The sequence below is a fragment of the Pristis pectinata genome, chromosome 31 (genome assembly GCF_009764475.1).
Source record: "Pristis pectinata isolate sPriPec2 chromosome 31, sPriPec2.1.pri, whole genome shotgun sequence".
NCBI lineage: Eukaryota > Metazoa > Chordata > Chondrichthyes > Rhinopristiformes > Pristidae > Pristis > Pristis pectinata.
Genome location: NC_067435.1, coordinates 20,297,834 through 20,316,247, shown reverse-complemented (window position 1 = coordinate 20,316,247; position 18,414 = coordinate 20,297,834). Strand labels below are relative to the sequence as shown.

The 18,414-nt window shown below is 44.0% G+C and overlaps 1 protein-coding gene across 1 annotated transcript in view; it reads right to left on the bottom strand.

Moving 5' to 3' along the window:
* pkn1a (protein kinase N1a) overlaps positions 1 to 18,414 on the bottom strand; it is a 176,893-nt gene that overhangs the window by 102,991 nt on the left and 55,488 nt on the right. Inside the window, exons 6-8 of the mRNA XM_052042083.1 lie at positions 14,069 to 14,282; positions 8,744 to 8,944; positions 4,718 to 4,827 (exon numbers count right to left, since the gene is read on the bottom strand). Of these exons, the coding sequence (XP_051898043.1) occupies positions 4,718 to 4,827; positions 8,744 to 8,944; positions 14,069 to 14,282 (525 nt within the window). The remainder of the gene's footprint in view (positions 1 to 4,717; positions 4,828 to 8,743; positions 8,945 to 14,068; positions 14,283 to 18,414) is intronic.

The following is an 18,414-nucleotide window of genomic DNA, read 5'->3' as shown; positions in this document are numbered from 1 at the left end:
AATCATATGGCCACACGATGTACAGAAATCTATCGATCTCGGTTTTAAATGAACTCAATGTCTGAGTGTCCAGAGCCTTGCAGGGTAGAGAAGGCCACTGGTTCGCCACCCTCTGACTGAAGTCATTTACCTTCATGTCACTATGAAACGGCTCCCCCATGTTCTGCAATTGTAAGCCCTCCTTGGTTTAGGCTCAATACTCACATACGTTCACATCACAATCTGCTTTTGGTCAATCGTTGCTTTAGTCTCATTTGTGAATGAAGTCCAAAGTAACGCTGACAATGTGGGACATTCTCTCGTCACAGATTCTTACTTAGATGCTTGCATCGATTGAGCAAGGATCTGCTACATCTGTCCCTCCCAACTCTGTGTGCACATTGACCACTCAACACTTTCAATTCAATGCCCTAAATTGTCTCAAATTCTGGGCACCACACTTTGGTAGCAGACGACAGAGCACCGAGGGCTGACATCTACCCATCAAGTCTGCACTTGTTCTTTCAAAGGGCAATCCAGGTGGCCATAAGCCTACAATTTCCTGCTTCAATTCTCTGTTATGGCTAACACTGAATCTTTATTTCCCGCCTCTAGGGCCGTGCATTCCAATTTCTCACAGTTTGATACATTAGAAACATACAACAGTATAGCACAATAGGCCCTTCAGCCCACGATGCAAAATTAAACTAAATCTCTCTGCCTGCACATGATCCACATTCCTCCATTCCCTGCATATTCATATGCCTATCTAAAAATCTCTTAAATGCCATTATTGTACCTGCTTCCACCACTACCCTTGGCAGCACATCCCACGCACCCACCACTCTCTGTGTAATCAACTTTCCCCCTCTCACCTTAAATGTAAGCCCTCAAGTATTTGATAATTCTACCCTGGGTAAAAGATACTGGCTGCCTACTCTGTCTATGCCTCTCATAATTTTATAAACCTCTATAAGAACTGCTCCACTGCTCCAGAGAAAACAATTCAAGTTTGTCCAACCTCTCCTTATAGCACATGCCCTCTAATTCTGGCAGCATCCTGGTGAACCTCCTCTGCACCCTCTCCAAAGCCTCCACGTCCTTCCTGTAATGGAGTGACCAGAATTTCACATGTTTTTCCTTATGCTCTCTCCCTCGATTCTTTACCAATCACTCTAACTCCGTAAGTACTGGAGTTTTTCATGAATCACCTCAAGACTTTTTATACCTTTGTCAAATCTTCCCTTAGCCTTAAATAAAAATAGGTCAGGCAGTATTTGTAGAAACAAAAGGTCATGACCTGCAATGTTAACTCTGTTTTTCACTCCCCTCAGATCCTGTCTAACCTACTGAGTGTTTCCAGCATTTTCGGTTTTTTTGTCACTATAATTCCTAATTCCTGTAGCAATTCTGGTAAATCTCTTCTATTCCTTTATAGAATCATAGAGGTACAGTTTAAAACACCAAGTCAGCACTGACCATCAACTACTCATTTATATTAATCCTATACTAATCCCCACATTCTCAGTTCATATGAGACATCGGTGAGGCCGCGGAGTACTGCGTGCAGTTTTGGTCACGCTGTCATAGGAAAGATGTTATTAAACTAGAAAGAGTGCAGAAGAGATTTGCCAGAATGTTGCCTGGACTTGGAGGCCTGAGTTACAGGGAGAGGTTGCACAGACTTGGATTTTATTCCCTGGAACATAGGAGACTGAGGGATGACCTGATAAAGGTGTACAAGATCATGAGGAGCACAGACACGGTGAAAGCACATAGTCTTTTTGCCAGGGAGGGGTGCTCAAAACAGGGAGTGGGCATAGGTTTAAGATCAGAACTGAAAGGGATATCAGGGGCAGCTTCTTCACACAAAGGGTCGTACACATTTGGAATGAGCTGCCAGAAAGACTCATTGAGTCGGGTACATTAGCAACATTTAAAAACCATCTAGATAAGTACATGGATAGGAGAGGTTTAGAGGTCTAGGGGCCAAATGCGGGCAGGTGGGACTAGCTCGCTAGGCAACACAGTTGGCATGGACCAGTTGGGCCAAAGGGCCTGTTTCCATGCTGTATGACTCTACCATTCTCCTACACACTGGGGAGAATTTACACAGTCAATTAACCTACCAATCCACACATTTTTTGGATGTGGGAGGGAACCGGAGCACCTGGAAGAAAACAACGTGGTCACAGGGAGAACACGCAAACACCACATGGACAGCGCCCAAGGTCAGGATCGAACCGGGGTCACTGGAGCTGTGAGGCAGCGGCTCTACCAGCTTTGTCAGTGTGCCGCGCCTTTCGGCCTGTCAGAAGCTTCCTCAGGTGTTGTAATACGGATCGAATGAAGCAGTTTCCTAAGCAAGTTGAGCATAATTTGCTGGCTTTAGTGGATACTGTATACTTTATTGGATGCTTTGTTAACCTGTCCTGCCATTTTCCAATATTGCCTCTGGCTCTCTCTTTTATATAACTTTTAAAACTGCAGCACTTTGTGTGCACAAGTAATCCTAACCTCTAGAGTCATAAAGCGGGGAAATGAGCCCTTCGGTCCACCCCATCCACACCCACTACTAGAACCCATCTCACTCTTCCTCTGGGATCCCCTTTGACTTCCCCATCCCCCATTGCTCTCCCTTCACCCACCTGCAGTTTTACAGAAGCAACTAACCTACCAACCTGCATCTTTGGGGTGTGGAAGGAAACCGGAGCATCCAAAGGAAACTCACATCGTTGCAGTGAGAATGTGCAAACTCCATACCAACAGCACCCAAGGTCAGCATTGGACTCGGGTCACTGGGTTAAGTTAACCATTGCTTCACTGTGATACTAAAAGGAATTAGTTACTAACAAATGAATCAGTTTGCACTTTTCTGTCCCAAGTGTTCACCAATTCCACAACTGTGTCTACAAAATGATGAAGTCATTATTTCCAGTATCTCTCCGGTCCACCATCTCAGAGTCCTTTCTCCCCGATCACCTCACAATTTGCTCTCATATATTACTGTGCACCCATCTTACTACATGATCATTATTGCCTAGACGTTCATCAATGTTTAAATCTCTTGTCTGCTCTGAGGCACTACCCTGCGACAAGCAGCTTCAAGAATCTTTCCTTTACGTTCCATTCTGGTCCCTAGGATTCTTACTGCTCAATCCAAGGATTTGTTAATTTAACTTGGCATTCTATTTACTTGGTTACTCGGACAAGGTCAGTGCAGAACTTTCAATCTTTGTTTGTTCAACATCAATGTTTGTTATTTTCCCTTATTCTGTGTGATCTCGCACATATCGTCTTTCCCACTCAAAAATGCCGTCCTGATCACCTGACATTCCCTTGGCTCTTTCATAATTTATTCGGCCTTCGACGAGACAAATTCAAATTCGATCCTCGGTGCAGATGAAAAACAGCAAGTGTCCAATCACTGAGGTACACCAGCAAATAATTTCACTCTGGCTCATACAGTACTTTCTCCTCAGTACCATATGCCGTACCCAGAAGGTTGTGGGTACAACTCCTGAAACCTGAGCACAAAAGGTAAGAAAGGGCAATGTAAAGGGCACACTGCATTGTATGGAAAAAGGGAATTCAACTCCCCACCAACTCTATGCCCCAATCTATTGTCCTCTTTGCGAAGGGAAAATGGTCCTTTCTGTTTACTCTGAGTTAACCTCTCATAATTTTACAATACCTCAATTAAATCCCCCCTCAGTTCCCTTTGTCGTGAAGAAAGCAACCTCAACCTAGCCAATCTCTCCTCATTGTTATAACTCACCAGCTCTGGCAATATTCTAGTGAATCTCCTCTCCATTCTCTTGAGTGTGATCACATTTCTGTAACTAAAACTGCACACTGTGCTCTAGCGGTGACCTAATTATGCCTTGGCCAATAAAGGTGAATATCTCTTCCTATCAGGTTACTTACCTGTTCTGCTACCCTCAGGGATCTGTGGACTTCAAGATTTGTGTTCACATTCTCTTCTTACTGTCCAAACATTAATCGTATATTCCCTTGCTTTGATCTTATTTTCTGTATTAGTATCTCTGAATTCCTTTCTTTTATTCAGTTCCATAGTAATCTCCAAGTTTCATTCAAAATATATCTTTGTGAAACATTACCAATTAACCTGGGGATGCCAGAAGTCACTTTTACTTTCACCTTCAGTCGGAATCTGCCGTGTACTTATGTATTGATTATCGAGGGCTATAGAGTCACAGAGCACAGAAACAGGCCCTTCTGTCCACCACGTCCACGTCGCCCATTGCATCTACCCACACTAATCCCATCTACCTGCACTATGTCTGTCGCCTTCAAGCACTCATCTAGATGCTTCTTAAATATCAGGTGGATCTGCCTCCACCACCTCTTCAGGCAGCATGTTCTAGACTCCAACCACCCTCTGCGTGAAAAAAACTCCCCCCCATATTCCCTCTGAACCTCCTCCCTCTCACCTTAAACCTATACTCTCGTCTTTGACACCAACACCATGGGAAAAAAGATTTTTATTGTCTACCCTATCTGTCCCCCTCTGAACATTATATATCTCTATCAGATCTCATCTCAGCCTCCTTCACTCCAGGGCAAACACGCCCAGCCTACATAGGCTCTCCTTATAACTGAAATGCTCCAATCCACGCAACATCCTGGGAAATCTCGCCTGCACTCCCTCCAGTGTAATCACATCCTTATCTTTACTCAGTAATTAAAATTATTAAAACCCATTCCATTCACTCACACGTTCCAACTCCACCGTGAAGTTCTGATTCCACGACTGTTCACCTATCGACTTCCATGCAGTCTGCCCGACAACTGTGTTGTCGAGCTTCAGGACAGCACTCACTTCATCTGGAGAGAAAGGAACATTGCAGGTGTGAAGAATATTATAATAATTAGCTTACTTGCAGTAAACATCAATGGTGAATCCTGCTCAGTCCTGGGAAACACTTTCTTTCACAATCCTTGGATATCCTGTCAGTGACGTGTCAGCCGTGTTTGCTGTGCACATTGCAACTGAGGTGAGCTGTACCCTTGCGTGCAGTCTCCCATCACACATTAGTGAGGAAAAGCAAAGCTAGAGGCCGCCCTCTTGGTATCCAGTCTCTCAAAACTCTGTTGAATTACTAAGGCAACTTGTGACAACAGTTGTGACAACAGTAGTGCCAACATTACTCATTGTGGGACACCATCACTCATCATGGTCCATTGGGAGCAGTTTCTCCTCACACCCACCTTGCATCTTTTGGCCAGAATTTTAAACCTCTGCCTCAAGATGCTTAACTACCCTCTAATGGGAACAAATTTCCTCCACTTATCCCATCTAAATCAACTATGATATTTGCACCTTAAATAAATGTTGTCTTTCTTTCTTGAAGCCAGCCATTACAGTCATACAACCCTCTACTGCAGTGCATTTCCTGTAAGGACTCCATCCATTCTCCCAGTTCCTCCATCTTTGTCTCATTTGCTCTGGAGGCAAGACTTTCCCCACCGGTACATCAGAAATGTCTTCTTTCTTTCTGAACCGTGGCTTTGCTTTAGCATAGGACAGAGCCCTAACCACATCTCATCTGTTTACCACACTGACTTGTGCTCCCCCTGGTTACAGCCAGAACAGAGTTCTCCTGGTCCTCACCTTCCACTTTTCATTCAATGAACCATCCTTTCCAATTTCCCCATCCCCAACAAGGTTCCACCATCAGACACATATTCCTCTCCCCTCTCAGCATTTTGAAGGGATGGCTCCCTGGTCCAGTCTTCCATCTCCATCCACCACTTTCCATCTTATGGCACTTTCCCATCCAAGAACAGGAGGTGCGACACCTGTCCTTCCACCGTCCAAGGACCCAAACTTTCTTCCCAGCTGAAGCAGTGATTGCTGTGCACTTCTTCCAGTCTAGTGAACTGCACTCAGTGTTCTCGACATGGCCTCCTCTACACTGGAAAAACCAATGCAGACTGGGAGACCACCTTGTGCACCACCTACGTTGGATCTGTAGGAGTGACCCGGAGCTTCCGGTTACCTACCACCAATTCTCCATCCCACTCTGACCAACCAGTCTGTGGCCCGTTAAACCATTTCAACGATCCCAACACAAGCTTGACGAACACGCTGGGCACACTGCAGCCTCCAGACAATATCAGATTCTCCAACTTCAGGTAATTTGCATCTTCCGTCTGAGACAGAACCGGCCATTTCTGCCAGTTCTCCACTTGGGCTCAGTATTTCCCTCTCCGTTAGACCATCCTGATAGATAGAGCAGCACAGTCAGCCTCCAATGCCTTATTAACCCATTTAACCTGCTCTTGCCCCATAACAAAGGTTCCCTTCGCTCCATCTATCCCTCCTGTCACCTTCTCTGCAACTTACAATTACCTCTTTTTTCCTCTTTCCCTGGTTCTGTTATGTGGTATCAGACCAGGAACCTCAACCCTTTCTCTTTCTCCACAGCTGCTATCGAGCTGCTGAGTGCTTCCAACATTTTCTGTATTTATTTCAGACTTCCAGCATCTGCAGTTTTTTTTTAAGTTCCTCCTCCTACTGTCATACAGGTCCTTCGGCCCATCACTGCCATGCTGGCTATCAAGTACCAAGCTCTACTAATCCCATTTTCCAGCACTCAACCCACGGCCTTTTACATCGTGACAGACAGTGGTGGAAGCAGAGTCGCTGACAGCATTAAGAAGCACCTAGACAAGCACTTGAATCACCTAGTCAAGACGGTCATGTCCAGTTATCATGCTGGAAGATGGGATTAGTACAGATGGGTGCCCAGTGGTGGGCCGAATGGCCTGTTTCCATGCTGTATGGATCTGTCACATTTCAAGTGCTCACCTAAATACTTCCCTCTTCTCATCTACATGCAGTCCAAATTTCAACAATCCTCTGGGGGAAAAAATTCTTCAAGTCCTCTCCAAATCTCCCACCCCTTATCTTAAACCTCTTCTCTCTGGTTAAAGTCTCCTATGATAAAAGGAAATGTTTCTCACCATCTACGCCCCTCATCATTTTGTAAACCTCTATCAGGTCCCCTCTCAGCCTCTTCTGCTCCCAGGAAAACAGACCCAGCCTCTCAAGTCTCTCCTCAGAGCTGAAATGCTCCATCCCAGGCAACATCCTGGTGAATCTCCTCTGCACCCTCCCTTGTGCAACCACATCTTTCCCACTGTGTGGTGACCAGAAATGCAGACAATACTCCAGCTGCGGTCTAACTAATGTCACATATACTTGAACCATAACCCCCCCCGTTCCAGAACGTAGAATATAGAACAGTACGGCACAGGAGCAGGCCCTTTGGCCCACCGTCCACGTCCCTCCATTCTCTGCACATTCATGTGCCTGTCTAAGAGCATCCTAAATGCCTCTATTGTATTTGCTCTGATATATCATGCCCTGACTAATGAAGGCAAGCTTCACATATATCTTTCTAACTCGTGTGTCTACCCATCTTCAGGGATCCTTGGACATGTACACCGAGTTTCCAAAGCTCCGCAGTATTCTGACTCCACATATTCTGATGTTATTGATCTATTACAAGGCACCTTATAAATCCAGATAAATTAAATATCCTCCATTACTATTGCCTACTCTCTGTTACCTCTTCAAAAATTTTCATTGAAGTCCACCAAGCAAGATTTTCCCTCTTGTAATCCATATTGACTATTCAGTGTTATACTTTTAGTTTCTCTGTGTTCTTCTATTCTCTCCTTTCTTTGTTTCAACCAGTGCTAAGCTGACTGGTCTGTAATTCCCTGGATGCATTCTCTCCTCCTCCATAAACAGTCCCGATGTGGAGAGCTCCCCAGATGTGCAGCATCCAACTGTGGCATCGACAATAGCAGGAAAATCTTCACATTTTAAAGTAGCAAGACAGCTTCCAAACAATTCTTATACATTTCTCTATATCAAGAATTTACAGAGTGATTCACAAAATTAAAAGGTATTTTAACGGTACAATGATAAGCTGCCACATTTGTTGAATGTTAAGATGGAGAACGATACAAAGCTTTCTGTCCCAGAGAGAGGAAGAAACGTATGTAGACTATTCCTGTCCAAGTGATATGGTGTTCCATTACTGCTGAAGTTATCAAAGACAAAATAATTATTAAGGAAATTCTGGGACTGGGGTGTTCCATCCACAAAACTGAATTACAGTGACACAGCTGAAGCTATCGTTTACCCTATACACAAAATAAACAGATAAATGTATATTCACAAAAAGCTGACAGCACATCTGAAGAAACTCAGGAACATGTGTCACAATAAAGTCACAACTATGGGTCTAATTTTTTGTGCATTTAAAGTAAGAGGGGGTAGTTTCAGAACAGACGTGAGGGGTAAGTTTTTTTATTCAGAGAGTGGTGGATGCCTGGAATGTGTTGCCTGATAGGGTGGTGGAGGCAAATTCATTGGGGGCTTTTAAGAGGGGCTTAGATGGGCACACGAATGAGAGGAAAATAGAGGGATATAGACATTCTGTAGGTAGGAGGGATTAGCTATGTCGGCACAACATTGTGGGCCGAAGGGCCTCTTCTGTGCTGTACTGTTCTATGTTCTACAACCTGAAATGTTATCTCAGCTTCTCCTTCTGCAGATGATGTCTGACCTGCCAAGTGTTTCCCACACTTTCCGTTTTATTTAATAAGGGCAGCTTGCTATCTATTGTACTTATAGATTCAACTGAACAAAACCTCCCTTCGGTAAATGTTGGATTGAAGTTAATTTGTAAACCTGAAGATAAAGAATTGGTTTAGAAAACTCAACTGGACAAGTCCTCAGTTTTGATGAAGTAACGGCCGCTCCCGCTGCCACTCCTTCCGTACAGGCCACGGCTGGTTCTGCTCATGAAAGAATTCCTACTTTCACTGGGACTGTACGCGGGCAGAAGAGTACCAGACCCACGAGAACGCCCTGGAACAGACTCCAAAAGACCCGTGCAGCCCGCGATTCGGACCTCCAACGTGCCTGAAATAAACAAACAGTAAACAGCAAAGTGCTGCGTGATGTTCCATCAGTGTGCCCACCACAATTAGAGATGGACAACTCCAAATTATTTACCCAATTCTTTCCTTTTTTTTATCCTGTGAATACCACCTAAAATTATTCAATTTATAATCCCACAATGTAATCATTTGGTGCAAAATTCTACAGTGGCCCACAGCTGAATGCACCTTCGGAATTAACTAGCATAAATGTTATAGCTCTGAAAAAGGCCCTTGGACCTGGAACGTTTACTATTTCTCTTTTTCACAAACACTGCCTGAACTGTCCATATTTCCTTAGGACAGAGGAGCCGATCGAGTTTTTGCTGGCTCATTCATCAATCCCATCCTTGTAATCCATTCTCCCCATATTCCCATCAACTCCCCACTGATTCTACTGCGCACACACCTGGTTGGGGCAACCTACAGTGGCCAAATAACCTACCAAACCAAGTGTTTTTGGGATGTCTGAGGAAAGCCACTCAGCCACAGGGAGAACATGACAAATCTGAATCAGACACGTGATATTATTTTGAGTGGTGGCAATACCAACTTCTCACAGTAACCCAGCAGTGTCTGAATGAGAGAGGTTGTCTTCTGGGGGATGTCACAGACAGGGTAATGGGGGCCCAAATCACTCACTGCCTGCCTGCACAGTGTGACCTCCAGTGCAGTCTTCCTGCTCCCAGAACCTCTGTGTGCCCCAGGGCAACATAGGAGCCAACTCAGCCAAGGCATTTGGTGTGCTCAATCTAATCTTTGAGTCCTCGTTAGCCACGGAGATGGTACCTGAGGATTGGAGGGTGGCGAATGTTGTCCCCTTATTCAAAAAATGTAGTAAGGATAGTCCAGGGAATTACAGACCAGTGAGCCTTATGTCTGTGGCGGGTAAACTGTTAGAAAGGATTCTAAGAGATCTATGAGCATTTAGAGAATCATGGACTGATTAGGGACAGCCAGCATGGCTTTGTGAAGGGAAGATCTTGCCTTACAAGCCTGATAGGGTTCTTTGAGGAGGTGACCAGGAAGATTGATGAGGGTAGTGCAGTGGATGTGGTCTACATGGATTTTAGTAAGGTGTTTGATAAGGTTCCGCATGGTAGGCTTCTTCAAAAGATCAGAGGCCAAGGGATCCAGGGAGGCTTGGCAGTGTGGATTCAGAATTGGCTTGCCTGTAGAAAGCAGAGGGTTGTGGTGGAGGGAGTGCATTCGGATTGGAGGACTGTGACTAGTGGTGTCCCACAGGGATCGGTTCTGGGACCTCTACTTTTTGTGATATTTATTAATGACTTAGATGAGGGGGTGGAAGGGTGGGTTAGCAAGTTTGCAGATGACACAAAGATCGGTGGTGTTGTGGATAGTGTGGAGGGCTGTCGAAGCTTGCAGAGGGATATTGATAGGATGCAGAGCTGGGCTGACAAGTGGCAGATGGAGTTCAATCCAGAGAAGTGTGAGGTGGTACCCTTTGGAAGGACAAACTCCAAGGCGGAGTACAAGGTAAATGGCAGGATTCTGGGCAGTGTAGAGGAGCAGAGGGATCTGGGGGTTCATATCCACAGATCACTGAAAGTCGCCTCACAGGTAGATAGGGTAGTTAAGAAAGCTTATGGGATATTAGCTTTCATAAATCGTGGGATTGAGTTTAAGAGCCACAAAGTAATGATGCAGCTCTACAAAACTCTGGTTAGACCACACTTAGAGTACTGTGTCCAGTTCTGGTCGCCTCATTATAGGAAGGATGTGGAGGTGTTGGAAAGAGTGCAGAGGAGATTTACCAGGATGCTGCCTGGATTAGAGAGTATGGATTATGAGGAGAGACTAAAGGAGCTAGGGCTTTACTCATTGGAGAGAAGGAGGATGAAGGGAGACATGATAGAGGTATACAAGATATTGAGAGGAATAGATAGAGTGGACAGCTAGCGCCTCTTCCCCAGGGCACCAATGCTCAAAACAAGAGGACATGGCTTTAAGGTAATGGGTGGGAAGTTCAGGGGAGATGGCAGAGGGAGGTTTTTCACCCAGAGAGTGGTTGGTGCATGGAATGCGCTGCCTGGGGTGGTGGTGGAGGCTGATACATTGGTCAAGTTCAGGAGATTGTTAGATAAGCATATGGAGGAATTTAAGTTCGAGGGATATGTGGGAGGAAGGGGTTAGATAGTCTTAGGTGTGGTTTGAAGGGCGGCACAACATGGTGGGCCGAAGGGCCTGTATTGTGCTGTATTGTTCTATTCTATTCTATTGTATTCTAATGTGATGGCCAGTAATGTCCCAGTATTAAAGTTACTGGTTGCTTGTTACTAAATTCACAGAGCAACTTTGAGGACCCGTTAAAAAATATAGGAGAATGTAGTCAAAATGATTTTTAAAAATTATTAAAATTTTGCATTGAAAACACTGAAAAGCATATTCATGCCCTAAGATCAATGTTTCAGTGTTTTAACATTGAAACCAAATTAGCTAAAAACTTAGAAGAAATACTGTTTTTCCTGGGATCCAAAGCCTTCGTTCCAAGGAATATAGTCCTAGCCTGCCCAACGTCTCCCTATAACTCAGGCCCTCCAGTCCTGGCAGCAGCCTCGTAAATCTTCTCTGCACTCTTTCCAGTTTAACCACATTTTTCCAATAACATGACGACCAAAACTGTACACAATGCTCCAAGTGTGGCCTCACCGACGTCTTGTACAACTGCAACATAACATCCAACTTCTGTACTCAATGCCCTGACTGATGAAGTCTAGTGCACCAAACGTCTTCTTCACCACCCCTTCAACCCGTGACACTGCTTTCAGCAGATTATGTACTTGTACTCCTAGGTGCCTCTGTTTCACAGCACTTCCCAGGATCCTACCATTCACTGTATAAACCCTACACTGGTTTGATCTCCCAAAATGCAATACGTCATATTGAAAGCCATTTGGCAGTCCTCAGCCCACATATCCAGCTGATCATGATTCCCCTGTAATTCTTGATAACCTTCTTCACTGTCTACAATACCATCTATCTTAGTATCATCCACAAACTTACTAACCACGCCTTGTACATTCACACCCAAATTGCTTATATAAATAATGAATAACAAAGGTCCCAGCACTGACTCCTGTGGCACACCACTTGACACAGGCCTTCAATGCAAGAAACAACCTCTGACCATCACCCTTCGCTTCCTTCCATCGAGCCAATTATGAATCCAATTAGCTACCTCTCTCTGGATCCCATGAAACCTAACCTTCCAAACTGGTGTGTCATGTGGGACCTTGTCAACGGCCTTGCTAAAGTCCGTATATAGATAATGTCCACTGTCCTACTCTCATCTGCCCTCTTAGATACCTCTTCAAAAAACTCGAAGGGATTTGTCAGGTACGATTTTCCACACACAAAGCCGTGCTGACTGTCCTTTATCTGTCCTTGTCTTTCCAAATGCTGATACATCCTGTCCCTCATAATCCTCTCCAGTAACTTAGCCACCACTGATGTCAGACTCACTGGCCTGTCGTTTCCTGGTTTGTTTTTGCTGCCTTTCTTAAATAACGGTACAATATTAGCCACCCTTCAGTCTTCTGCAACTTCCCGTGGCTAAAGATGAAGCAAATATCTCTGCAAGGGCTTCTGCAATTTCTTCCCTAGCTTCCCAAAATATCCGATGGTGTGCTCAATCAGGCCCTGGAGATTTATCCACTTTAATGCGCTTTAAGGTCGCCAATACCACCTCCCTGGTAATTCGTGTGCGGTGCAAGATATCATCATTCATTTCCTTCATTTCTTTAGCGTCCATCATTTTCTCCACTGATTAATTAATATTAATTAAAATATTAATATTGATAAATAATATTAATTAAAAATCTCGCCCATCTCCAGTGGCTCCACACATGGACAGCCATGCTGCTCTTTAAGGGGACCAATTCTCTCCCTAGCCACCCTTTTACTCTTAATATACCTATAGAATCTTGGGATTTTCCTTAACCCTGCCTGCCAGATCAATCTCATACCATCTTTTTGCTGTTCTGATTTCCCTCTCGTGTACTCCTACACTTATCATCATCATTGAGGGATTCGCTTCTTCCCAATTGCCTAAACTCACTGTATGCCTTCTTCCTGACCAGAGCCTCTCTCTCTCATCAGCCAGGGTTCCCTAAATTTGCCAGCCTTGCCCTTCAGCCTAGCAGGAACATGGTGCCCCTGCACTCTTGATATCACACTTTTAAAAGCCTCCCACATGCCAGTTGTCCCTTTATCAGCAAACAGTCTAACCCAATTGACCTCTGCAAGATCCTGTCTAATGCCTTCAAACTTGGTCCTGCTCCAGTTTAGGATCCATCCACAACATCTTACCCAAGGCTAGCATTTTTCATGTAAAAGCTATTCAGCAATATCCAGCAACTGGACAAGGACACCTAATCTTGGAAATAACGCTGTTGCTTACTGAGATGCTCTGCTCCTACAGTGGCTGCAGAATACTGTCAGTCCATGTTACCCATTAGGAAAATACACTGAGTGGGTAAAGTTCCTGTACATACTCAGGTATAGGAAGTAAAGATGCCACAAAAAGATAGGACTTCTTCATTCCCTTTTAACAACGTGGCTAAGTCTTAATTACCACCAAAAAATCTTTGGGACTGAAAATTAACTTTTACTTGAACCTATTATTGTTAGTGATGATAAAAATTAAAGGAGGCTCATATTGTTCATTTTTTTCCATCCAATTTACCTCTTTTAGTCCATCCCTCCTTTTTCTCCCTTTATTTTGCTTTCTGTACCTAAATCCATTAACTCAGGGTTTTAAACAGGCAGTTCCCAATTCAAACACTGCACTGCTCGTTAATAATTCATCAGTTTCATTGGTTAAAAAACTGTTTTTGAATAATTGATTTACTGCATGCCCCAGTGGAAAACCCCAGTGCAAATTTATGAGCAAATTGAAGAACTCAATATCTGCCCAGCCAGAAACTGTAATCTGGATTGTTTAAAACAAACCAATTTAGCAATATCCATCAAGGAAGGAAAGCTGCTCCTCCTGCCTAGTTTGGCCTTTGTGGTTAATCCTTCATGCTAATAGTATCCAGTGGCCTCACCAGTAACACTGACATCCCAAGAATTTATTCAGGCATACCTGTTAGTGGTGAAGGCTTGTACAGTGTGCTGTACTGGTTCTGGTGATAGGAAGCGTTGCTCCGATTGCTGAATGCCGGAGAACAGGCCATGACAAGTTCTTCTTTAACAATACACCCTTTGGGGTGATCTTCTGGGAGCTCATTTAATCTCTGTTCCAGAGAATGTTTTAATAGGTCCAATTTTTCACTTGACTCGTTCAGCCTGGATTGAGCCTAGGATGAAAAACAAATATTTCTGATATATCGTGTACATTACTTAAAGTTTATTTTAAAAAAACTCATACACAAATCAAACTTGAGTGACTGAGTAACTAATTCCTACAAAGATTCCAGCATAATAACAAAAATGTCCTTCATGCCTTTGCCAGTTCTTTGAAGTATCTTTTCAATTTCTCACGTTACCCCAATCTTTCGAATATTTTCTTCTTTTACTTCTCAGTGATGGAAGAAAACAACACTTAGATTTAAATAAAACTTTTCACCAGCCAAATGCACTTATGTCAATTCTTTAAAAGCATTATTCAGCTTAATTCTACACCCTAACATTTCCCCAATAATCCTGCAAATTAGTTCCCATCAAATGTGCACCCAATTGTTTCTTCAGGATTCATTTGGAATTTGAATCCTCCAGACATACCAGCAGTGTCCACACGAGCTTAAGAGCCCGATTCAGTGCTTGTTTATTTTGAACTTCCAGCATAGTATCTTTTCCTCCTTTATAAATACTGGCAAAATGGAGCTTTATACTGTCTGCCATCTCATTATTTTCATTTATAATATCACAAGCACTGATTTTAAGGAGACCCACTTTGTTCCCAAACACCATTTGTTTACTGAATGGATTCACACAGCACAAAAGCAGGCCCTTCGGCCCACCATGCCCATGTCGACCACTGCACTGATCTACACTAATCCCATTTGCCCACATTTGGTACGTCGCCTTCTATGCCTTAGTGATTCAAGTGTTTATCTAGATGTTTCTTAAATGTTGTATAAGTTCCTGCCTCCATCACCTCCTCAGGCAGCACTTTCCAGGTTTCAACAGTCTCAGTGTGAAAAACTCCCCCTCAGATCCTTCAACACTCATCCTACAATAGTTCAGTTTTTATTTTCCCCACATTCTCATCACCTCCCCCCAGATTCTACCACTCATCTGCACACTAGGGACAACCTATAACAGCCAATCAACCTACCGGCCCGCACGTGTTTGTAGTGTGGGAGGAAACTGGAGCACCCAGAGGTCACAGCAGAACGTGTAGACCCCAGACAGACAGAATCTGAGGTCAGGATTGAACACGCATCCCTGGAACTGTGATGGTTCTATCGACCCTATCTATCTCCCTCACAACATTGCACACCTCTATGAGGTAACCCCCTCAGTCTCCTACTCTCTGGAGAAAACAATCCCAGCCACTTCTTATAACCAAAATGCTTCAATGGCTACATTCGGGTAAATAAATCCTGTCCCTTGGAATTTTTCCAATGTTTTCTCAATGACTGGCCTGGTTTATCCCTGCTGCCTCATTTGTTACCCTCCAGTCATCTGGTACCTCACCTGCAGCTAGTGAAGACGCAAAAATCACCGTCATGGCCCCACCTTATCTTATCAGGCCTTGGCAGCTTATCCAACCTTATTTCATACTTCCCTGTGCTCTCAGTGCTCCTCAAGGGTTTCTCCCACTTTCAGTTGACAATAATTACCAATATGCTTCCATTTTCTTCCCTTGATCAAACTCTCGATGTCCCCTATCCCCTGCCACCCTTGCTTCTCACTCTTGTGGGAAAATTTTGGTCCTGAACTCTCGCCATCACACTTCTAAAAGATTCCCGCTGTTGAGTGTTGATCTACCCACAAGCAGCTGCTCCCAATCCACATTCATCAGCTCCCATTGTATGTTATTGCAATCGGCCTTCAAATTTGGACCCTAACATCCAGACCATCTTTCCCATAGTTACCTTGAAACATAAAGAATTATGATCCTCAGTAACATTTCCACCTGGCCTCATTTTCCAAGATTAGGTCAAGAACAGCCCCATTTCTAGGAGGACTATCTTCATATTGACTCAAAAACTCTCCAGGATGCACTTTACAAATTCTACCCAATCTTAGCCTGTTGCACTAAAACAATCCAGTCAACCCTGGAGAAGTTAAAATCTCCCTCTACTTTAACCCTATTGCCTTGCACCTTTCTGTGGGTTTGTCTCTGATTGTAGTATAATCCCAGCAAAGTAATCACTCCTTTCTTATTTCTAAATTCTACCTATATGGTCTCATTTTAGGACCTTCCAGGACATCCTCCTTGAGTACTGCAGTGATGTTCTCCCTTTCCAATCCTGCAATGCCCCTCCTCTTTTACCTCCCCCTCTACCATGACTGAAACTTCTACACCTTGGAACATTGAGCTGCCAGTCCTGCCCTTCTTTCAACCACATTCCATGTGCCACTCAATGCTCTAAGCCAGAGGTTTTCAACCTGTGGTCCGCGGACCCCCAAGCCAAGAAAAAAAACGGAAAAGTGACCTGTTACAAAGACGTAGCTTACTTGCTTGCTCCAGTTTTCCACTATTCAGAAAATCGGCTATATCTATTCTGTTATAGGTGACAATCTTAGAGACTTAGACGGTGTTCCCTGCTGGTAAGCTGCCGCTTAATATTCAATTTGTGTAGTCAGAGTAGTCAGTAGTGTTCACTACTCACTACTATTCTGTTGTGCACTGTAGTGTTAGCGAGACTGAGTGACGTTGTTGGTGTGCCTTAATAATATTGCTTACTTACCGTGCATTTATGCCACAGTGACGTCACTGTTAAACGAAAAGTGCGCAAGCGTGTAAATTTTAGATTAGTTTTGATAATTTTGTTTATCAGTAATAGTAATTAAACTGACCAGCGTGTATTGCTGAGTGTGGAGAAATTTCTGAAGAGAACAGCTGACCAGAAACCAGAAGGTTCTGATGACGAAGGGGATAAGGGTGACCGAAAGAGAAAACAATGCAAGTACAATCCAGAATACATTTCATGTGGCTTCATCGCAGTGGGGACAAATGCGGACCAACCTTTCTGTGTTGTGTGTTTGTAAACACTGTCCAACGATGTAATGAAACCAGCGAAATTGAAGTGCCATTTAACAACAGTGCATCCAGACATTGCCAGTAAGCCGAAGGAATATTTTGAGCGGCAAAAGGAGCTGTACCTCAAGCAGAAAGGCAAAATGACAGCCTGCGCCACTGTAAATGAGAAGGTTCTTCGCGCATCATACTTGGTAGCATTACAAATAGCACGTTCCAGAAAGCCTCACACAATTGGAGAAGAGCTTATACTGCCTGCAGCGGTAGATATGTGCAAAGTTGTACTGGGAAAAGAATCCAGTCAAAAACTGAAAGCCATTCCACTGTCTGATAACACAGTAAGCAGAAGAATTGGCGATATGGCGGAAGATATACAGAGCCAGCTGATAGCACGTCTTCAGCAAGTCAGATTTGCGATTCAGCTCGATGAAAGTACTGATGTTGCCAGTGCTGCGCAGTTGTTGGTTTATGTTCAATATTCCTGGGAAGGAGAGGCTTTGGAAGACTTTCTGTTTTGCAAGGCGTTCCCAGGGCGTACAACTGGTGAAGAACTTTTCCGTGTGCTTGACACTTTCTTTGCACAATCAGCATCGGCGTGGACAGTGTATTGGAGTATGCATGGATGGTGCTGCCGCAATGACGGGAGGGAAGTCGGGTCTAGTCGCACGATTGAAAGAAGTCGCTCCACATGTAGCAGCAACCCACTGCATGATTCACCGTGAGGCTTTGGCTGCAAAGGATATGGATGAAAATCTTGTGGATGTGTTTTTCACGTGCATTAAAATCATTAACTTTATCAAAGCCAGGCCGCTCAATCATTGTTTGTTTGAAAACATATGCCGTGAAATGGGAGCCGAGCATAAGCATTTGTTGCTACATACAGAAGTCAGATGGCTGTCACGAGGCCACGTTGTGCAGTGTGTATATGAATTGCGAGATGAACTGCCCATTTGTCTAAATGAGCATAACTGATCATTGGCACAGTTCTTGACAGATGAGACCTGAGTTGCCAGATTAGCAGATCTTGCAGATATTTTGAACAGCTTAAATCTATCATTGCAAGGACCTGGTTCAAATGTTCTGAAAACGCATGACAAGATCAATGCCCTCCAGAAAAAACTCCGTATCTGGAAGGGAAGATGTGAGCAAGGCGTCTAGGATATGTTTCCGTTGCTGGCTGACTTTCTGACAGTGAACGAGAGTAAGACAGAGGCCATTGCGAGCACCGTTTTGAACCATACTCAACAGCTGTCACATTATTTCCATGAGTATTTCGGCGA